General features: G+C 34.3%; 6 protein-coding genes across 6 annotated transcripts; 4 read left to right on the top strand and 2 right to left on the bottom strand.

The window, feature by feature from the left end:
* Positions 1 to 57: 57 nt before the first annotated feature.
* Positions 58 to 931, bottom strand: LOC122627904 (astakine-like). Its single transcript, XM_043809527.1, has 2 exons — positions 761 to 931; positions 58 to 674 (listed from the first exon to the last, which is right to left on the bottom strand). Exons 1-2 carry the CDS (start codon positions 915 to 917, stop codon positions 469 to 471), a joined length of 363 nt encoding a protein of 120 aa, XP_043665462.1. The 5' UTR covers positions 918 to 931; the 3' UTR covers positions 58 to 468.
* Positions 932 to 3,577: 2,646 nt separating this feature from the next.
* On the top strand, positions 3,578 to 6,673 carry LOC122627892 (transmembrane protein 161B). The gene is made up of 12 exons (XM_043809513.1): positions 3,578 to 3,716; positions 3,792 to 3,895; positions 4,058 to 4,161; positions 4,220 to 4,475; positions 4,550 to 4,629; positions 4,705 to 4,920; positions 5,123 to 5,239; positions 5,315 to 5,455; positions 5,534 to 5,708; positions 5,834 to 5,930; positions 6,003 to 6,163; positions 6,235 to 6,673. The coding sequence occupies exons 2-12, from the start codon at positions 3,893 to 3,895 to the stop codon at positions 6,352 to 6,354; spliced, it is 1,470 nt and encodes a 489-aa protein (XP_043665448.1). The 5' UTR covers positions 3,578 to 3,716; positions 3,792 to 3,892; the 3' UTR covers positions 6,355 to 6,673.
* Positions 6,674 to 7,295: 622 nt separating this feature from the next.
* Positions 7,296 to 9,244, top strand: LOC122627897 (regulatory protein zeste-like). Its single transcript, XM_043809520.1, has 4 exons — positions 7,296 to 7,336; positions 8,061 to 8,328; positions 8,621 to 8,916; positions 8,979 to 9,244. The coding sequence occupies exons 1-4, from the start codon at positions 7,331 to 7,333 to the stop codon at positions 9,126 to 9,128; spliced, it is 720 nt and encodes a 239-aa protein (XP_043665455.1). The 5' UTR covers positions 7,296 to 7,330; the 3' UTR covers positions 9,129 to 9,244.
* Positions 9,245 to 10,365: 1,121 nt separating this feature from the next.
* Positions 10,366 to 12,043, top strand: LOC122627896 (pupal cuticle protein G1A-like). The gene is made up of 2 exons (XM_043809519.1): positions 10,366 to 10,428; positions 10,610 to 12,043. The coding sequence occupies exons 1-2, from the start codon at positions 10,417 to 10,419 to the stop codon at positions 11,513 to 11,515; spliced, it is 918 nt and encodes a 305-aa protein (XP_043665454.1). The 5' UTR covers positions 10,366 to 10,416; the 3' UTR covers positions 11,516 to 12,043.
* Positions 12,044 to 12,244: 201 nt separating this feature from the next.
* On the top strand, positions 12,245 to 13,141 carry LOC122627901 (nucleolar protein 16). The gene is made up of 3 exons (XM_043809523.1): positions 12,245 to 12,454; positions 12,521 to 12,851; positions 12,923 to 13,141. Exons 1-3 carry the CDS (start codon positions 12,354 to 12,356, stop codon positions 13,046 to 13,048), a joined length of 558 nt encoding a protein of 185 aa, XP_043665458.1. The 5' UTR covers positions 12,245 to 12,353; the 3' UTR covers positions 13,049 to 13,141.
* LOC122627898 (ADP-ribosylation factor-like protein 3) lies at positions 12,805 to 14,867 on the bottom strand. Its single transcript, XM_043809521.1, has 4 exons — positions 14,564 to 14,867; positions 14,032 to 14,218; positions 13,768 to 13,949; positions 12,805 to 13,680 (listed from the first exon to the last, which is right to left on the bottom strand). Exons 1-4 carry the CDS (start codon positions 14,690 to 14,692, stop codon positions 13,477 to 13,479), a joined length of 702 nt encoding a protein of 233 aa, XP_043665456.1. The 5' UTR covers positions 14,693 to 14,867; the 3' UTR covers positions 12,805 to 13,476.
* Between the last annotated feature and the right edge of the window lie 6,863 nt (positions 14,868 to 21,730).

The following is a 21,730-nucleotide window of genomic DNA, read 5'->3' as shown; positions in this document are numbered from 1 at the left end:
TATGTACGTAAAACAGTCAATTTAATTCATTATCTTTTTGAATAATACACGAATAGATACTTTTATAATTTTGTCGAATTTATATACACAATTACATTATATATCACAATTACAGAAAACTATAAATTTAAAATGACTTCAGAGAGTAATATCATGAATATAACGTTGTTTAATTTTCTATTTTTACGTTATATATTTCGTCTTAATCCTAACGATTTCTTAAAATAAAACCTTTGGTCTGTATTACCATAACAAAATCCACATAATTAATCTTTGAAAGTTTCAAAGCTATCTTATTCATTTTCTTTATCTTTCAAAGCCTGCCAAAGAAAGAAAATATATGTACAGAGAGAAAAAAAAATAAACAAAAGCAAAAAATAATAGGAATAACTATGCTATCGGTTAAATCATAGCATTATATAAGATATTTTATGGATCAATCGATTTTTATTCCAGAAAGTCGTGCTTTTAATCGTTGTCTATGCAAATGCCTTCCTTGAGATCGCAGGTTAATCCTTTATTGCAAGGACATACTATATGATACACATCAGTTATCGATAGCTTGCTATTATTCGGATAATATAGGGTCGTGTTGAGCAGATCATTGGTAGGTCGACAATTTTCAGTTCTCTTTCTCATAGGACTACATTGAGGTAAACTGTATCTTCCTCCACCTATGAAACAAAAAGATATTAATAATTAGAACGATTGGAAAGTACAGAAAAATAACGAATTCAATTAAAATTAAATTTCAATGAACCTAAGACACAGCAGTGATCATCAGGACATTCGTTATTGTTGTGACATTGAACGTTCGCTGGTTCCTCTTGTTTGATGCTTGCAGCAAAAAGAGATGAGACGAGTCCCAAAAGAAAAAGAAGAGAAAGAAATCTCGTTGAAACGGTTGAAAATGACATTATGCGATCGTTTTCTGTAAAAAAAAAAAAAGAAAGAAAGAAAGAAAGAAAGAAAAAAAGAAAGAAAGAAGAAAAAGAATTGATAATAACGAGACAAATTTACGGACACATTCAAACTGGCCCGTTTTAAAGCCCTGCCCGTTTATTCTTAGAAAAATTTTTCGGAGAAATCGTTTAAACAGTTTGCTTCGAACGGGTAAACGAACTCTTAGATTTCTTTTCTATCCCACGTATTCGTTACGGATTAAAAAAGTTTCACATATACGGTTTCTTCTTAATCTCTAGATCTTGAGGAAAAAAGAAAGAGATTATAGAACGCATGGGATGGTCTACCAGTCTAACGACTAATAAGACGTCTGGCATCATCGTCGATACCATATTAAGTCGCTTGCATCGATGCTTTTACCACATCCTCCTATTTGTTTTATTCGACTTTTTTTTTTGTTTTTCTTTTTTTGTTTTTTTAAAGTACTTGATTAAATCTACGGTCGAGATTGGAAGAATCAATTTCAGAGTCAATTTATCAACGTTAATTTACGATAAACTTAAACGTTAAGAAGAGCCTGTTTGAAACAACAAATTATTGAATCAGATTTGTTAATCAGATTGTAATAATAAAAGCGAAGAAAAATAAGAAAACGAGGAAAGACGATCGAATCGATAGTGGAAAATCCAACATCTTGAACGGGGACGTGCTTTTCTCAGAAGAGAGATATCCCATCGACAAAAATGCATAACTTTCAAATCTTACGTAACGCTAAGCCTACATCCTTACTATCCTGCACTTGACACAACCAAACAAAAGTTAGATTGTGAGAAGAGAAAACATAGAATTCAACAATAACAAGATTAAAATAATTGAAAAATTAGAAGGAGAAACACAAAGTAAATATACAATGATAACGAATTCTACGAAAGATGTTACGTAGTACGATTGTAAACGTTCCAATGTGTTTACGTAGGAAAATTATGCATGAGTTCGAAGAATTTTATAAACGTGGGCCAGGTGAAATTTCCATATCGCGACCTTCACCTTGTCGCAACAAATGTACGTTACTCAATAGGAATGATATAATACGAATATACATGTGTTAATTCGTCAACAAATTATGTTGCAACAGAATCGTTCGAATGACTTTTAAGAATGCATTTGTACGAAGAAAATGCTTCACGAAAACTAGAAGAAACCAAACAAAAATATATAACAATTACAAATAATTAGGTGAAATCTTAATTCTGTTAATTAAAAAATTATTTAATTATGTCGATAACGTTTTGTAATGAGTAAAATGAAACTTCTCTAACATCGATATCACGATTAATCGTTGTAGATGTTCGAAGGATTTTCATTCGAAGGGCACACACGCAATATAGTAGATCTACGAAGGATCATTTCCGCGAGTGTTACTCATTCTTGTCGATGATCTCGCGTGAGGAGAACGGAAACGGACCTTTACGAACCTGTTACACGTAGTCCAAGCTCGGCTGAACACTGGTCGACATGTGATCGAGCAAACTGATGGGAGCCTTGTTTTTATACCGGCTCTTCTTCCTCCGCTTCCTTCCTTCGACAAACGTCGAATCCAGAGATTCTCTGATGTACGTCTACCCGCATATATAGATGCACTAATACATAGTAGGAGAACACACATATGTATCAATGTATCGTATGATTAATCGAAACACAATGCGTCACGGATTCCTTTTATTTCGTGCGTGGACCAATCGGTTTTTTTTCCTTATTTTTTTTTTTAAATTCCTTTATTTTTTCTTTCTTACAAACACTAATTGGAAAATTAAAAAAAAAAAAAAAAAAAAGAAGAGAAAGAAAGAAAGAAAGAAAGAAATAAAAGAAAAGAGAAAAACAATACGTCGATATCTTCGAGGAAAATTTCAAACTCCAATAATAATTATCATCGATTATACATAAATCCTGTCGAACGAGAATCTGATAAACTTTATCATTGTTGCTATATCGAGTTATTTCACTTCATTTATCATCGAGATACCATCCTAACGAAACTTTCATAAATAATATTACTACATCAATTCCAAGCTATTTCCGCGTATTATTTATTTAAATCGAACGATCGATAGATCGTCTTCGAATTTATGTAAAATATTTTTCATTTCTTGAGAATTCAGGCTGATTCGTTCAAGTATAAATTTAATCATCCATGACAAAGCTATTAAGTGTTTCAACATCCCCGATTATTTCATTTCTAACGCTAACTTTATCTTCATACCACCATTGGTATAGTTTATTACAAAGTTCTCGTTTATTCGTCTGCGGGTATTACGCAAATGGACTTAATAGGTGTGTTGACAAAATACGTAGAAAGTAATTGTGTTAGATTTTGTGAAGATTTTTTGAATACAATTTCGCTAAAAACAATTACGATACGTCCTGTTTCTTTTTAAACGTATAATTTTGGAAATATCGTTCCATTGTATCTTTCTCGATAAAATACACATGATCGTAAATTCATTCCAAAAATAAATTTTATGTCGAAAAGAAATAAGATCTAGGTGATCTATTTCAGTCTAGATCGTATAAAAAATTCGTATTCAAATTGAATATCGATAGAGTATGATTTTTTAATAGATGTTTTCTAAGATACTGGACAGAGGTCACCACTGCCGATACCGACATTTTACAATGTTTTCTCTTTCTCTCTCTCTCTTTTGTAGATAGGATATAATTTGGAATAACCTCGTATATCACATGCGAAGAACCCAATGCGTTTGGTACTATGTATTCATCAGCTTATAACTATTTATAAAGTTGGCTGGTTGACCGTGCGTGCCATTTAAAATGGTGGAATATACTTTACCGGCTTTAAATCGAAGATAATTCAACATTGTGTCTTTCAGGATTTACTTATTTCGTCGAATAAAAACATTACTCGAGCCATGAGACAATCATTTTTGTGAAGTTTATGAATTAGTTATATCTAGGAATTATCACAATAAATATGGTAAATTTCATGCAACGATTACATATTCTCTTTTTTTGCATTTACTAGCTACTATTTTTTCATAAGAAAAACTACTATGTATTGCCGATTGTAAACAAGTTTTTCTCATTTATAAAAATGATGTATACTGAGACTGAAAATATATCGTATGCTAATTTGTAGGCTCTGTTAGGTGCACAACTCGTTATCACTCTTATTATGGTCAGTGTCATTCAAAAATTAAGTCCACATTTTTCATTAGCAAGATGGATGTTATGTTCCACCGGGTAAGTTTAGAAATAAATAAAAATTTTCTTAGAGCATTGATATTTTTTTCATTCGCAGATTGGTTCGATATTTATATCCGACGGATCAGCAACTTAGAATCCTTGCTGGAGTACCTAAAGAAAAACATAAAAAGGGTAAACATGTAGAAAACGGAAAGGTGGGAGATGTATTTCATGTCCCTAGAAACTTGGATCTTACGTTGGAAAGTACTAAGATTACGGTATTAGACATAGTACATTTAAAGTACTACATGGAGTATCAGTGGTTATTAGACTTTTCTATTTATGCTACAATCGTATACGCAATGACAGAGGTTGGTAATTATTTTGTTTGATTATATTAGAAACAAATAGATATGGCTCTGATTTCTTTCTTTATACTTGACAGGTATATAATTATTTCTATCCGATTAAAGATGAAATCAATTTGAGCATGCTTTGGTGCACGTTGGTATTGGGCTTTGCATTGTATCCTTTTTGTCTCTAAAATGGTTAAAAATCATTGAAAATATTATGAGCTTACCTTTCTTAAATAAATCATAGTAAGGTGTTACTTTCACTTTGGATACGATATTTCAAGGGAGAAGAAAGCGTCGGTGAAAGATCTACATGTATTGTTACTGGATTTGCATATCTTCTAATAGCTATGATGGTGCTAATTGTAGATGAAAACAATCTTGAGATTGGATTGGAGAAAGCATATACGAGCTTTAACCACAGCGCCTCCTTGTTTTTAGACAATCAAGGCCTTTCTTCTACGTAAGCCAGTAGTATTTGGATGCCCAAGGAGACACATACTGCTTTTGCATAGTACTATTAAACTTGAAACATTTTCTGAATTGCGTATAATTGTAATTTAAAATGCTTGCACTTTTTTTTATTAATATAAGTGATTTAATATTATCTTTATAAATGTATCTAGGAGAATCTGTATACTTGATCTAATGAATTTATATTGTAGTGGTCCTGCATCAAAAATTGTTGTAAAGTTCTTCCTTGCTTTGTGGTGTGGACTTCTTGGATCTCTTTTTACTTTCCCAGGTTTAAGAGCATCAAAAATGCATTGGGACGCGTTAAGGTGGAACAAAATATTATTTTGATTTATCTACCATAGTGTTTACAATATGTGATATATAATAAAAAATTTTTTCAGATATTACAAAGATAGAAAACTTTTGTTGCTAATAGCAAATATAAGTTATGCTTCACCACTTCTGTTAACTTGTCTATGGATTAAACCAATAAGCAGAGACTATCTTACTGTTCGAATTTTTACAGGAATGGATGGCCCACTGTATGTTGTGCAGATATTTAGAGAACAAATGTTTATCACTAAAATTTTATAATGATATTAATTGTGTTCCATTTTCAGGATGACTGCTGCAACTTTCGAAAGCATGAGATTCATAGTAATAATTCTTGCACTTTTATTAAAAATGATTTTAATGCCAATTTATTTGCAATCCTATTTAAATTTAGCTATACAAAAGTTAGAAAATCAGAAAAAAGAAGCAGGTAGGATAACCAATGTTGAATTGCAAAAAAAAGTACGTATAAAGATAATTATTAGAGTAATAATATTCATCTATCTATCTATCTATCTATCTATCTATCTATCTATCTATATATATATATATATGTATAGAAAGTAAACACCATATCTAATTTTCAGATTGCAGCTGTGTTTTACTACTTATGCGTTGTAGCATTGCAGTTCATTGTTCCAATTATTATGTGTTTATTTTTTACATTTATGTATAAGACACTTGGTAATACTTTATTCAAATGTAAATATTTCTTAGACTAAAATTACTCCTTATTAATTTATATTCTTTCTATAGGTAATTATACATGGGAAGGTATTATTAAAGGTACGTTGGTTGAAGAATGTCCAGCTGATGAATCAACTAAATTTGTACAAAATATCAATATAGAAACTAACGAAAAGACTGTTACACAAACTGCCCAAGAAATTCAACATACATTTGGTTCATTAAAACAGGTAAATTTTTTGCGAATGATACGCATTGATATATAAGAAATAAGATTATTGTTGTTCTTATATTTTCACAGATATTTACTATCGATGTATATAGAGGTTTGTTAGGATTAGCAACATGGTGGACTTGCTTTGCACTGTTTGCTACCACAGCTATGGGAATGTTTTATCAATCATACTTTTCAACCATGTAAAATCCCATCAAAAATTTAATGTCACAGCGCACAAATTTACATCGTTCCTCGCATCATACCCTCCATATTAATACCACGAATACATTACATTGAAAATTATCTCATATCAATAAAAATACGTGTTTTTAGAGAATACCTTTACTTAAAAGTGGGTATATATACATTTATAATATTGATCCTTTTACGATCGATCGTAATAGGTATTGTCTAAGATTTTATAACGCTATTAGTATTAAGAACACGATTGTAATACGAAAATGTAGAAAATATGTATGCTTCTTTCAGAATATTTGCCAAAATAAATATACAAAAAGTATATTCATCTGTATAAACTATACTAAAATCTTTAGAAAAAAGAAAGGAAGAGAGAGAGAGAGAGAGAGAGAGAGAGAGAGATATTTTGTATGTAAATACATATCACGATAGTTACCGTCAAAAGCAGACATGTACAATATAATAATTACATGCAAAATGTCAGGGATACTAGACCGAACTTAATATTCAAGAAACGACAGACTATAATTAACAGTCCGTCGAGGAGGTAGATTCTATATTAGGTGGACGGAAAGTAACTTTCTTTATCGATTCCAATTTTTATTATAGATGACTCAAATATATATATATATATATATATATATATAACAAAAAAAGAAATGAATATATTTAAATTCTTTATTCTTCTCTTTGTCGATTATTATTAATTATCTAAAAATGATTGTAAAAAATAAAATAATGAATTTTAATTTACGAAGGATCGTTTATCGATCAATTACGATTCACAGATTGTTCGATATCGGTATCCAGGTGAAAGTGTCTTTGTATATTTGAAATTATATCTTTGGAATGCTAGTCACGTTTTATTTCGACCGTTTCCGTGGTATATAACTCCCCACGATATAACTTTTCATTCGAATATAGTCTCGATTTTTGTTACTGTCAAGATCGGAGTCTTCTTCTGATTAACTTTGATATCGCGATGTGGGTGAGTGGAATATCATCGATATTATATCGTTCGAAGATTTACGTTAGAAAGAAACATTTTTTCCTCTTTGAAAATGAAAGAATGATAAAGGAAAGGAAAAGAAAAAGAAAAAAAAAAAAAGAAACAAACAAGAAAAAGAAAGAAAGGAAAAAAACGCGGTCAAAGAGGTTCACCTTGGTGCGTGAAGAAAGGATTCGTTACGAAATATTCAATGATTCTTGAACGATGTAAAAGCAATTCATTGTTCAACCGACTATACCCTATCGACAATAGAAATTACTATGATAATCGATGAACAATGAAAAAGAATAGAGACGTACATGCAGATGATTCATCTACCTACGTAGACAGAATAATTCGATAAAGAAATACGAATTTTTTACTCGGAATCTTCAGACTTTTTACATTATATCATTTTACCTTAAATCTGTGTCATGGACGAAAGGTGGTTCATTCGAAGAGATTATATGTATTCTAGATTAGTGTTATATCATGTCCTTTTTTATTTATATTATAGTATCATAAATTTTATACATATGTATAGACGTATCTATTCGTTATTATATATATATATATATATATATATATATATATATTCTAATGTAAAAAAAAATGTTAAATGATGTAACTTTTTAATCAAAATAAGATTTGTTTCTTTTTTCTTCGGATCTTTTTTTGCTGTTGAGAATAATTTTACTTTTCTTACCTTTTCTTTGTTCTTTAGAAATATACGATACTCTGCAGTTTATTATGCAGTTTGGTAGCAACGGAAGCACCTGTGCAAGGTGGTATAAAACCTACGAACGTTTTGGGTGGACCGGAACAACACGTATCTTTTAGCTTTATCAGGCCAGGATTAACTCAAACATCGTTTTCCTTCGGTGGTCCGAGCTCTCATCAATCTTTTAGTTCGAGTATTGGAAATCCTCAATTAGCTCAAAGAGTATTGCCAAGTTTGGCACAGGCTCTTGCTTATAGAAATCCTGGTTTAGGTTTGTATATGAAATTTTTAAATAGAAATATGAAATCATTTAATATATGTAATCTCTCTCTCTCTCTCTCTCTTTATATATATATATATATAAAATATCGTTTTATATATATATATATACATATGCATACGTACATACATATTTGTATGTATGTGTGTATATATATACATATAAAACGATATTATACTCGCCTATCATTTTGTTACACAAGAGATTTAACGACTCCGTCCCAAATACATACAAAGATATTTTCATACGCGCACATGTTAAGACTTTCTACGTTGCATTTCAGGCTTTTTTCCGTTTGGACCCGTCTCTCATGGTTATGCAACTGCATCAATAGCCCCAGGTCTTTCTGCCTCTGGTCCTGTACCTTTACCGTATCAAGCACAGTTCGATCAGGGCGCTGCATTGGCGTATCTTCAACAATTGCAACAATTGCAACAAACACAAGTGCAAAATTATCCGAATGTCGTTTATCAAGGACAATTGGGCCAGCTTCTTGCTCTCAGACAAGCTCAAGCTCAAGCTCAAGCTCAAGCTCAAGCACAAGCTCAAGCTCAAGCGCAACAAGTCCAAACGCAACAGGTAATTCTTAGAAGAAGTTCAAGAAGTCGATGATGATCATTTTTACCAATGATCTTTCGTAGCTCCCAGAGCAAATTCAACTTCAGCAAGAACACGCACAACAACAACATCAGCAACAACAATCGCAAAACTTATTGGGGGTTGCTTATTCGTCGGCACCTTCTGTAGCACATGTAAAGGTCAACGGAAATGGATACAAGTTTGATTTTTGAAGAACATGATTCGACATCATCTTTTGTATATACTTAGTAAATCAGTGTTTGAACTGTTATATTTTATTTAATATTATGCATGTATTTATTTATGGATGTATGTATATATAGTAATATCTGTGCTTGATTCACAAATTTTTTTTTATTCGTAAGAACTATATATATATATATGTATATGTTTTATTTAGATAAATTAAATGTAGTTAAAAGGTATATAAAAAATCGTGTTTTCTCTATCTTCTTGCAAATGCTCACTTTCACTTTATAAAATAATTCTAAATGACTGTCAAAATGTAAATCTACGAACAGGAGAACCCGTTTCAAGATGGATTCGAGATTATATTGTGGTTCACATTGAACATGCTAGCAAGAATCTTAGCGATATTGATTATAATTTTGAATTGCATAAGATTAAATTTCTTTTCATGTAGTCCGATCCAAACTTTCTATGTTCCATTTTATACAGATTTTGATCGTACCTTCGTCTAATAGATCATGAAATTGGACGCAGGTGTGTGGACGTTACACATCTGGTCCGTTACATATGTGACAAGGCTTATGTCAGTGCCAGAATTTGGAGAAAGTGTGTCCTTGGCAAGTTCTATAATATCATATGCGACTAAAATGTATTACGTTACACAAAGGAATATTTTTTTTATGAGATGTGAAGCATTATTTTTAATAACGATAGATCGGTATTGATGTACACGAATTAATACAGCGTAATACTTTCTGAAATACACATTTCAAAATGTTTTTTTTATTTTTTCCAATTAAAGATAAATTCTTATTACACTTTGTTTAATTTAAAAGAGGAGCAGGTAAATTAAATAATTAAACTTTATCGTTTGATTTTATCGATGGAAAACAAAGGAAAAAAAAGAGTATGATCATAGAACAAAAAGAAGTAAGAAAAAAAAAAAAAATAAGTTCCTGTGAATAAATTCGAGAGCAACTTCTCCGACCTGCCTTAATGGCCTCAACTGTACCAAATGTGCCGATCTTAATTTCGGCAAGAGGACCACGCCCGGAATTTGTTTCTGTCCCCTCTCGATCGACTATGTTTCCTCTCCTTCGCACTTTCTATCTCCCTTTCTTAGTGATTTCTGACAAGGAAATCCGCGTGTATTTCCCTCTCCCTCGATCTTTCATGTCCAATCGTATCGAACAATGGGGTGTCCAAAATCCGATCGACTCCCTTGCGATCTCGCAGGCATATAAATACTGGGCCGATCGTTTCGTTTGAGCAGAACGCAAGTAGCTCTCTTACTACAGTAAACCAAGAAAAATGGCATTCAAGGTGAGTATAACGTATCCGTCGAAGGCTGGTAAACGGATTTATCGTGAGAATTATATCGTGAGAAGCTTTATATTCCCTACAAATTCAAATATGGTCAAGTATGATAGAATCAGTTTTTAACAAACGATCTAGTATCTCATATTTGAGAGAACAATATTAACGAAAACAATGTTTTTCACAGTTAATCGCCCTCTCAGCTCTCCTGGCGATAGCTCATGCTGGCAACCCAGCCGCATACGACATCGCCACGGCATCGGCCGATCTTAGTAGCATAGGCTACAGCCAGGAATCTACGCAGAAGGGTTATGCAGGACAGAACGTCGTGTCGAGTTATTCGAGGGCCGAAGACTCCGCACATTCTTCGGTACGCGTCAGCAACAGCCATGTTACCAATGATGCTTTGACTTACGCAGCAGCACCAGCAGCAGTGATCGCTAAGCCAGCTTATACCGCGGCTACTTATGCTGCTCCTGTAGTGACCAAAGCTGCACTCGCACCAGCGACTTATACGACTTATACCTCGCACGCTGCACCAGCGACTTACACGACTTACGCCGCACATGCTACTCCAGTATTGGCTAAGACAGCTTATGCTGCTGCTCCAGCCTACAGTTATGCCGCACATGCTGCCCCAATCTTGGCTAAGACAGCTTATGCTGCTGCTCCAGTGTTGACTTCGCAGCTCCATGCTACAGCTCCAGTCTACAGCTACGCCGCTCACTCTGCTCCTGTTGTCACCAAAACTGCCTACGGCACCTCTGCCTACGGATACGCTTCACCACTCCTAGCCAAAACTACCTATGCAGCTGCTCCTCTTGTTACGAAAGCAGCCGTAGCTGCCCCAGCTGTAGTCGCTAAGGCTGCTTATGCCGCCCCAGCATACGCAGCAACCACTTACGGATACGCCGCACACGCTACTCCAGTCCTTGCCAAGGCCACTTACTCTGCCCCCGTTGCTCACGTTGCCGCTACCCCTGTTCTCGCCAAAACCGCTCATGTTGAACCTACTTACGGTTATGCCGCTGAATACGCCGCCCCCGTCGTACACGCCACCTTCTCTGGATTTGGCACCAGCTATGCTTGGTAAATCGTGATTAGCTCGACTTCTTCTTGGCCTAACGACTTTCCTTCTTATTCTTCTTATTCTTCTTACTTCTCCTATTTCATCTTTCTTTCATCATACATTACCGTGTAGACCTGAAAAATACTCCATTTTTGACCACTGTGTTATTTGGAATAAGGTTACTTGATAATGAGAGATGATATCGGTTTTAAACTTTCAACCGATATGTACATACCTTTTTGTTAGATCTCTCTCGTTTCTTCGTTTGGTATCCTTCTTATTTTCAAATTTACCGTGTAATTGTAATCGACTTTATGACGTTATCGTATCGTAATGTCGTCGTTGTTTAATGGACGCGTACCAAATCTGTAGTAGGAGTAGTGCATAAGTATTTATATTTATGTTACCCTAAATGCTATGACTTTTCCGTGTCTTCGCCAATTCAATCCGATTCGACACGAATATTTACTTATTCGATAGTGAGTAAGAACGATCTTTTCGATATACTTATCTCCATAATGTGAGAAAATAAATTTTGCACCTGCGATAATATGTAAATTTTCTTTTTTCTGAATATTTCAATCCCTCGAAAAAAAAGATGGAAAAAATTTATCGAAGTTATATAAATTTAAATATCATCGATAGGCAACACTCCATACTCTATAGACAATCGCATCTGTGAACGCCATCTATTACGGAGAAACCTTTTCAAGCTCTTATGATAATCTAGTAACTCTTCCTTATCTACGTACACGATAGTTTATCATCACGTTCTAACCGTACCGAGAATATATGCGGTCGTGTTCACGTGTATTTTGTTAGATTATTTCGTTATAAAAAATATCAACTTCGTTATTAAAAGATGACGAAAATTAAGAAAGTAAAGCGTAGAAAGAAGTATCGTGTGAATGTAAATCGAAAGAGGTTACGGAACAAATTGGAAAAATTACCCACGATAGAATGGTAAACATAACCTTTTTAGACTAATCATTTTCATGCACATTTTTAATCGTAAATCGTTATATATAGTAATACCATAAAACAAGAATGGGAAATTTCTAAATCTACACGTACTAATCTCAATGAGATGGGTTTAGCATATGATCCTAATGAAGTGTTACCAATACCTAATGTAAAACGGGATTTATTAGAAGAAGCTAAACAAAAATTAATGTTAAGTGATTTACAAAATGATAGTGAAGATAACGATGTAGATACGGAAAACAAACCAGCTAAAATTCATGTAGCTCGAGCTTTAGAAATCGATGCTAAAACACCTAGGGAAAGAATGTTTCGATTACCTAATGGTCAAGTACATTTTATCACTTATTTATTAGACAAATATGGTGAAGATTATAAGGTATGTATTACATCATTGCAAACGTTTATAAGAATATGTCAAAAAATATAAAATGAAAATTGTTTATCTAGGCTATGGCACGCGATAAGAAGAATTATTATCAGTTAACTTGGAAACAAATTCGTGCTAAAATAAAAACTTTTAAAGGTATTCCAGAACAATATAATGAATATTTATCTAAGAAAAATGCAACATAATGTTTATTCTACCAAATGTAGAATTTCTGTATTACTATAAAATACGATATTCTGTATAAAAATCTGTATATTTATTATACGTGACTAAGAATTAATTTTTATCACACATTTACATTTTAACATTTTACTTAATAAAGAATGAAAAAAGAAAGGAATGCAATAAATATTATACATCACTTATACAAACATGAATATATCCCATCAGAGCAATATGGTATTGTTTCATAGCAATACTGTATTGTTTTACTTTATATTTTAAAAACAAGATCTGTTTAATTAATGTTAAGCATTTTGCAGCCTTTTTTATAAAAAAAAAGAGAGACTATATTCTTTGTTTCCTCTAATATACTATTTGTTTTTGTTTATATAGATTAATTGTGCAAACTTTGGACAAATAAAATAAATAAATTTAAAAATATTAATTTTTCTTAAGAAATAGCCATAGAAAATACTTTCTTTCTAATAGCATTTACAGACGAATGATACCAGGTATATTCTGTAGCTTCTGAGTGTAAATCAGGTAAAGGCCTCGTTTGGCACCCAATCACCTCTACTTTATGTTTGTGTGGAGAAATACTTTGTAAATCTAAAGCTTCTTTTACTTGATCAGGTCTTAATGCATTGGAAGCATCCTGCAAGTAATATATAACAAAATGTCTTTTATAACAAATACAATACATGTTTATAAAATCCATTTAAAAACGTTATACATTATTTACCTGTTTATTGGCAATAACTAATATTGGTACAGTATCCATCCTTGAATCTCCTAATAATTGCTTAAGCGTCGAAACAGCAAGAGACAATTTACTTGTATCGGATGCGTCTACCATAAATATCAAAAGATCAGTGTCTTGTAAGAAGGTAGACCAATACTTCCTATTATTTTCAGCGCCACCAACTGCAAATCATTATTTTATAACAAACTAAATATAACTTCAACGATCTTTTTAAAATTTTAATGGAATATAAAATGTGCTTACTTTCCCAAACATTATATGTATAATATCCATTTTCTAATCTATATACAGTAAAACCTTGAGTAGGTGAAGGTGGAGCTTCATAAGGTTCTATCATGCCATTGGCGATACACATTTGATTCATCAAAGATGTTTTACCTGCTCCATCTAAACCAAGTAGTAGCACCCTTCTTTCATAACTATCATCGATCTGTAATCAAAAGATATTACTTAACGTTTTTTAATCTAGCATTATCTCTTAGAACATTTACGTCGTATGCAAAATCAGAAAGCTATGGTGTGAAGGTTATCTTTCACAATAGATTCATTTTGTCCGTTGACTTTTAACAAATCACAGTTACATACTAAAAGAATACCTGATGTCAAATGTCATAGATAAAATAAGAATAATATAACAAATACATTAATTAATGATACATATTAATCTTATCTGTATAAGTTAGCACGATCATACGAGATACATGAGACAACGTTAAACAGATCAAAAATTTATATAGAATAAAAATATTTCCAAAACAATGCAAACAACAGAGACCTTAGTAACTTCGTCGAAACCTTCGTCGATCGACTTCAGTTCTCTTTTTTTCCAATATCGGTAAGCAACGTAAGCTCCGACACATGCACAACCAACCCAGAAAACCGTTCTACGTCCATCAGAGAACATATTATCTATCGGCTCTTCTTTCTTTCTAAGATAAATACCAGACACGTTTTTCACTAATTCTCTATTATATTCGCGTGTCAACGCGCGCAAACTCTCTTTCGACCTTCGACATGTATTTCACGCGGTCTGTCATGCGGCGAACGATGTGTGCGCGCGAATCATCCTTGTGAAATGCGTTCGTAAAGCTATGCACCTAGAGCCTTGTTCACGATCTTCAATTTTTTTAAATGTCTATTGTCACGATAGGTGGAAAAGATAATATGGCTTCAAAAACCCAATATAATTTCACTATCGTTGTAATAATATAATACAAATCGGAAGATTATATTTTTGTATTTTTGAAATTCATTTCTATCGATTATTTTTATCATTTCCTTCTAATTGTATTCTTCGAATGACCTTGATAATACATAGAAGAAATCCGTTCTTTTTTTATGCGTACGATTCTTATCTTGTTTCGTATGCACGCTTTAAGAAGGAAATTTTTTTACTTCTTGACGACAGGCACGTACGAAGAAGTTTATTATTTTCTGTATGTTTATAGATCGAAAATTTTACGTTATAATTATTTTTACAGATGATAATGGCGGCTTAAATTAACGAATCGCGTTCGATCAATCGTAATTGTTATGTACGGTAGAAATATGTGAAGATAGCCATAGATGTCTCTGTACTACATTTTTTTGAATACTAGTAACAATGTCCTATGTATGTAGCCCTTTGTTTCCGGAATTTCGTTGATCGAAGAATCGATGAGAACGTTCGAAATTTATTGCGTTAGGTGATCTTGCGTTTGGAAGATAATCAAGAAAGAAATGATAAAGACGGAAGACATTTATTTACTACGATGACTATGGACGTATGACGACCGTAAAAAAGACAACGATCAAGGTCAGTACTAAGCAATTAATACAATTGTACCTTGTTATCTCGCCATCTTAATTCGTACGACAAAGAACCTCGTTATTTTCGTAGGAACGTTTTAATCATCCATTTCGTATAAAGAACCGTAACGCTTGATACAAGTAACTAAAAAAGGATTAAACGTATAAATCCGATTTTACGTATAATCCTTTTGGCCAAGGGTTTTGATTCGAAGGTGAAGGTATTAACGTTTTCAAAGGGACTATTAATTGGCACGAATGTGCGATATAAACTAGTAGATTTCGTTTCGCTTGGTCTTTGTAAATCGTATAAGGGTCAAGCGTTACCAAAGTTACCGGAGTATAAAGCGATTTAATTTAACCAAGATTCGTCATCATTTTCTAGTCGATAATAGATTGGTCGGCCATTTTGATTTCACTTTATCGAGGTTAATAATTTCGAGAGGAGATCGTTCCGTTGTATATTGTATAACGTTATCGAGAACACTTTCAAATTCCGTTTCGTTGGATGCATCCGATGGTCTCTAATCCGTCTAATCTGTCCCGAAATGAAATAGTTGCGATTCTTTCAACGGGCACCCTTCGCTCGGTTGCACACAGTGTCGCATTTAAGTGGGAGAAAACACTTGACCCAGGAGGGGTGAAGGGAGAAGGGGGTCAAAGGGAGGAGAACGTATAGATCGTCGAGTGGTTTACAAGAGGGGAAATGATATTTAGGGAGAAGATGACTATCAGAGACACGAGATCATCGTCCCTTTAACTAGCCACGTTGACATATTTCTCGTCCCTCTTTAGTTAGATCAGTATTATTCGCATAAGCGTAGGAAAATCTATACAAGTGATTTTCTTCGTTTTTATTCGTAAATATTTTTATAGCTGTTTTATAGATCGCAAACATTTTTCGCGTTATATTTAAACAATTAATTAAAAAGTAGTCCGATCGAGAAATAATTTCAAAGGGATACATTGAAAGTACACGTGGAATACTTTTCACGAGCATGTAAATATTTTATCCCGTACTTCACAAAGTTTTCCTACGATCTCCACATAATTTTATTACGTCTATATAACACGCTGCACATTATGTTTTTAAAACGTTCTCGATTAAAAAGAAAAAAAAAAAGAAAAGAAAAGAAAAAAAATGAAAAAGAGGAAAAAAGAAAAAGAAGAGAAAAGAGAGAAAGAACAAAAAGAAAACTGCAAATAAGAATGAGAAAGTTTCAACGGGTAATCGTAATATCTCCACGTTGCGCGATCGTACGGGAAAGACAATATAAAGGGGCGAAATCTGACGTATCGGAGTCGCGAGATTGAATTCGACGTATGGCTTTTTATTTACGTACATACTCGAACGCGTTCGAACGCGAATTTCATAGGATCGAAGTTGGTAGTAGTAATGGTGCTGGTGGTGGTGGTAGAATAGTAGTAGTAGTAGTAGTAGTAGAGTAGTGGCAGCAACCTGCTACGCCGTTGCAAAGCGTGACGAATAAACGTTCTCTCTCTTTCTCTCTTTTTCTTTTTGATTCACCTACGAGCCTCTACGAGAGCCCTCGATTCTACGGGGGTACCACCCCAGGATCAAGCCTGGGTACTACTGACGGAGGCAGGAGGGTAGTGGTGGTGGTGCTACTGGGGATGGAAGTGGAGGAAGGGGTGCCTGACTTTTATTACCCCGTCTGATGTTATGAATGCGAGCCGAACGAAACAGCCCTCGGATGCAGCGACAGCCCCTTCTCTCTTTCCCTCTCTCTCTTTCTCTCTCTTTTCGTAGCCACCCTCGAAGCGGTTATGCTTTTTATCGCGATGTATATCGTCGTCGCGATTAACGACGGTTATGAGCGTGCCGATGTAATCGAGATCACGCTCGATCATTCTTTTTTGACGTACCATGATTCCTTTTTTTGTCTTCTTGTTATGCTCTTCGTAGGTGGATGCCGTAGCTGATGGGGATGGTAACGATATTATTTCTGTCTTCTTTTAATTGTCGTCGTTGATTTGAAATTGTGTTAAGAAATGAAATATTTACATTTACGTATATGTATCGTGACGGTTGTTATTTATTAGTATTCGTTGTTAACCAAAATGTTTCGTTGATTTATTGATTTTGCTTTTCTCGTAGTAATGATAATAATAATAATAATAATAATAATAATAATAATAATAATAATAATAATAATAATCGTCCTTGTATTATTTTCCTCCTTGGACGAAAGATATCTCAAGATGACATCATTCCTTCAAGGTGATCCAATAGACGTTTGTTTATAGTTCTTTTTAATAATCGTTTAATGAAAGAGAAACGTTTGGCATACTCGTTTTCCTACCATTTATACGAAACGAATAATATCGTTGGAATTATATTAGCCTGCCGAAGCGGACTCGACATCGACAATTTCACTCGTTATCTCTCTACTTTGAGAGAATAATAGCCTGGGAAACTGCGAGGTCAGAGCAGAGAGCATCGAGTATAACGAGAGGTTATCCTTTTAAATTACGAAGAAAAGTGTTAGCGTTCTTTGTACAAGTATTATCGTTTTTATCCGCGATTCTTAAGATTATTTTTATCTTCCTAAGAGAAGGTTTACTGTTCTTTAATAACGAGTACCTACTTAACTATATATGTATGTGTAATTAGATTTAAAGAGAAACGTAGATAATCATAACAATAAAATAAAGATATGTGTATGTTTGTGTATGTGTGTGCATATATATATATATATATTATATGTATGTGTTTGAGAATGCATGTGTAACAACACGCATGTACACAACAAACCACCATGCCTTTCCAAAGCGTCTCCGTTTCATATGGATCTAACGGAGCGATCGAGGGGAAGCTACTGGCATATTTCAAGCGAAGGAATGCTCTTTGATCATGCCCACAAAGTTACACCATGTATTATCGTTCTACGCACGTTATTTCGAACGTTTCCTCTCTTCTTTCATCCTACCCTTGATATTAATAATCCTTTGTGTTACGGCAAGTTATTTTATTGCGACTGGAATTCGCCGTCCTTCCTCTCGTCGTATGTATATATACGAGTATAATATATGTGTGTGTGTGTGTGTGTGTGTGTGTGTGTGTGTGTGTGTGTATACATATGTTATATGTAGAAGAACGTAAAGAGATCAAGAATGATTATTATTAGCTCGAACTCGTTTCTCATTCTTACTTTCGATAAATGAAACTATATGGAAGATAAATGCGAACGCAGTATAGTATTTATAATTTTATTTACCGATGAATAACTATATAAATCTATTTTTTCAATAGAAAAAAAAAAAAAAAAAAAACCGATAAACGATCCTTTTATCTCTTTTTTCACGAATTCGATTCTTATCGTTGAATATTAATTTCGAATCGGGTACTTCGAACGGCGATTCTCAGTCGAGAGCATCGAAAAACGAATCGCGGATTTATGGAAATCGGGCGGGGCGTACCTGCATGAATATCGTGTATGTGTAAGAGGAAGAGAGTGGAGAGAAAGAGGGAAGAAGAGAGACAGGGAAAGAGAGAAAGAGACAGAGAGAGGGAGGAAGAGAGAGAGAGGGAGAGAGAGAGAGAGAGAGAAGCGTAGGAATGGCGGCCGAGAGCCGAGGCATACACGTAAATACATACCTATATACGGTATACCGGGAATTTTAATATTCGCGAATGATAAACAAAGTGGGTATCTAACGAAGTGGATAGAGGCACAGCGTAATAAAATTTGCGTTTGCGTTTCGTCGTGGTCGAGCCAAGAGAAACGTCACGAGCGGTTTCCTCCGATTTCAATTACCCTCAACGACGGAAATATATGGGCGTTCGTTGTAGCAAACGAAAAAAAAAAAAAAAACGGCGGCGACGGCAACGACGACGACGACGACGACGACGACGATGACGACGATGACGACGACGGCGACGACGACAACAATAACAACAACAACAACAACAACAAGAACGCAAAGGAAAACGCAGAAAGGACCTTTGCAATTTCAATTTGTCACGTAAGCTCGTATGTCGTGTCATTTTCGATGTACGTAGTATTTTTTTGAAACGTGTTTGCTCCTTAATTAAAATTTGAATCGAATTTTAGTATTTCGTGTGTTATTATTAATAATATCGCAAAAGTTTTTCGTTCGACCTAACGTACTTATTTAGGAGTTATCTATGATAATTTATTGGATTTAGATAAGTCAGCAAAATGCTAATTTTTCTATTTAAGAAAATATACAACGGAAAATAGAAATAACTTTTTTTTTTTCATAAATCGTACAGAACGAATATATACTGTAAAGGTTAATTCGGTGGTGTAATTAACAAAGATAGCCAGAGAATGGCATCTCCTTTGACGCATTTCTCGAATTTCGGAAATTCAACGGATTTCAGGTAATGCTCTGTTAAATTTACCGATAGAAAATATATATTTATTCGAATATTATGAAATGCCAACTTCAATATTCCCGTTACACACGATTATTTATTTCGATTATTATTTAACTCGATAAATGAAGAAAAATCTACAAAGTTTCAAACGTTCGGAAATACAAAGAATTTTGAATCAATTCGAAGAATTTTTAAATCCGATCTAAATCGAGCGATCTTTCAAAAGTAACACAAAATGATGAGATAATTAACGTTTCGACATAATACGAATTCGACGTAGTTACATTCACGAAATCTTCTCTCTGATGGAAGTTACGAGGATGTAAAGGAGAGGGCGGATTTGCGATTAAAACCGCGTTTTAATCTGTCCTCTCTCTTTCCCTCTCTATCTCTCTACCTCTCTTAACTCGAGCTAACGGGTGCTCTTTCCCATGGTTTGCTGCTAGTTACGAATAAAAGAAGAAGAAAGAAAAAAATCATTGTGCTGTGTACGCAGAGGATGAAGAATACGAGGTGGTGGAAGAGGCGAGTGAAAAAGAGGGTTGAGAGGGAAGAGGAGTGGTAGAACGGACGCGAAGAGAGAGAGAGAGCGAGAGAGAGAGAGAGAGGGAGAGGGCGGGGGAGAGAGAGAGAGAGAGAGAGAGAAAGGAAGGGACGTAGAGACAGAGAGGAGGACAAAGCGGCTGGTCCAGAGAGTGGGATGAAGAGAGAGATAGATACAGAGATAGAGATAGAGTTTTGCGAGGGGTAGGGGGTGAGACCCCACAAAGGCAGTGGGGCTCTTTTGATTCGCGAGCTAATTGGAATGCCGCGGATGCCAACGACGATGGAGCAGGGGCTGGGATAACGTGTAGAGAGGGGAGAGAGGATAAAGAGCAAGAGGGGGTGCTCCAAGTCTCGATGTAACGCTGGGATAGGCGGAGCTTACATCCCCTGCACAGACTGGTTCTCTACCTCGCGATATCGAGGGCTCATCGGCTCCTCGACTTTTTTCTTCTCTTTCGGTTTGCAATACGAACGATCTTTTGCCGGAAGCTGATGCGTTCGTTCATTCGTTCATCTCGTTTCGAATTCGTTAAGGTTTCTCTTCGATTATTTCGAAGATTCTTCCTTGTGTCGTCATTCGAAAAAAGTTCGTGTTTCAATTAGTTAATATTATTTTTAGGAAGAGCGAACTGTAATTAGGGTGACTGATATTTAAATAGAATATGATCGAGATAGGGTTAAATGGATACAATGATCGTTTATATATTTCATTGGCTCCCAAAGCTAAGTAGTTAATTATGTTAATTACATCAATGCGATTAAGGCAAAAGTAGTCGCGTTAATTATCAAGTTCGCGATTTGTTCGAACTCTACGGCAAATCTCTCTCGATCCTTTTCGATCGATTATTTTTTATTAGAACGATGTGGAACGATGATAGTCAACATCCTGCGCGACACTCCGCACGCGATAGGAACGTTTTCTTTGTGATCCTTTGACACGGGTCGAGGGCTAATTTATCACGGTGACAAAAGGGATAGGAGTAACGAGCGAATATCAGTTACCGTCACCCCATCCGAGTATGACTTTCCCATATCACAATCACGTACATATACCTATGTGAAATCCTTCAAACGTAACTTTAAATTGATTATGTTTTTTTTTCTCTCTTTTTTTTTCTTTTTTCTTTTTTCTTTTTTTTTTTTTTTTGTTCTAACCAAAGTTTTCATACGCATTTATCCGAACGAATTTCGGAAAAATCAACGTTAATTTATTATTCGATCTATTACGAGCGTTTATTCTTT

The sequence above is a fragment of the Vespula pensylvanica genome, chromosome 3 (genome assembly GCF_014466175.1).
Source record: "Vespula pensylvanica isolate Volc-1 chromosome 3, ASM1446617v1, whole genome shotgun sequence".
In the NCBI taxonomy this organism is placed as follows: Eukaryota; Metazoa; Arthropoda; class Insecta; order Hymenoptera; family Vespidae; genus Vespula; species Vespula pensylvanica.
This window is presented reverse-complemented; position numbering and strand designations above follow the sequence as displayed.

Excerpts from the sequence above, each read along its gene's own strand:
- LOC122627904 (XM_043809527.1), bottom strand. The coding sequence starts at position 917 with ATGTCATTTTCAACCGTTTCAACGAGATTTCTTTCTCTTCTTTTTCTT. Across the intron at positions 675-760 it reads TGATCACTGCTGTGTCTTAG|GTGGAGGAAGATACAGTTTA; the intron begins GTTCATTGAAAT and ends TTTGTTTCATAG.
- LOC122627892 (XM_043809513.1), top strand. Across the intron at positions 5,240-5,314 it reads ATGCATTGGGACGCGTTAAG|ATATTACAAAGATAGAAAAC; the intron begins GTGGAACAAAAT and ends AAATTTTTTCAG. Across the intron at positions 6,164-6,234 it reads CATTTGGTTCATTAAAACAG|ATATTTACTATCGATGTATA; the intron begins GTAAATTTTTTG and ends ATATTTTCACAG.
- LOC122627897 (XM_043809520.1), top strand. Across the intron at positions 8,329-8,620 it reads TTATAGAAATCCTGGTTTAG|GCTTTTTTCCGTTTGGACCC; the intron begins GTTTGTATATGA and ends GTTGCATTTCAG. Across the intron at positions 8,917-8,978 it reads AACAAGTCCAAACGCAACAG|CTCCCAGAGCAAATTCAACT; the intron begins GTAATTCTTAGA and ends GATCTTTCGTAG.
- LOC122627901 (XM_043809523.1), top strand. The coding sequence starts at position 12,354 with ATGACGAAAATTAAGAAAGTAAAGCGTAGAAAGAAGTATCGTGTGAAT. Across the intron at positions 12,455-12,520 it reads AAATTACCCACGATAGAATG|TAATACCATAAAACAAGAAT; the intron begins GTAAACATAACC and ends CGTTATATATAG. Across the intron at positions 12,852-12,922 it reads AATATGGTGAAGATTATAAG|GCTATGGCACGCGATAAGAA; the intron begins GTATGTATTACA and ends TTGTTTATCTAG.
- LOC122627898 (XM_043809521.1), bottom strand. The coding sequence starts at position 14,692 with ATGTTCTCTGATGGACGTAGAACGGTTTTCTGGGTTGGTTGTGCATGT. Across the intron at positions 13,950-14,031 it reads TACATATAATGTTTGGGAAA|TTGGTGGCGCTGAAAATAAT; the intron begins GTAAGCACATTT and ends AATGATTTGCAG. Across the intron at positions 13,681-13,767 it reads TAGTTATTGCCAATAAACAG|GATGCTTCCAATGCATTAAG; the intron begins GTAAATAATGTA and ends TATTACTTGCAG.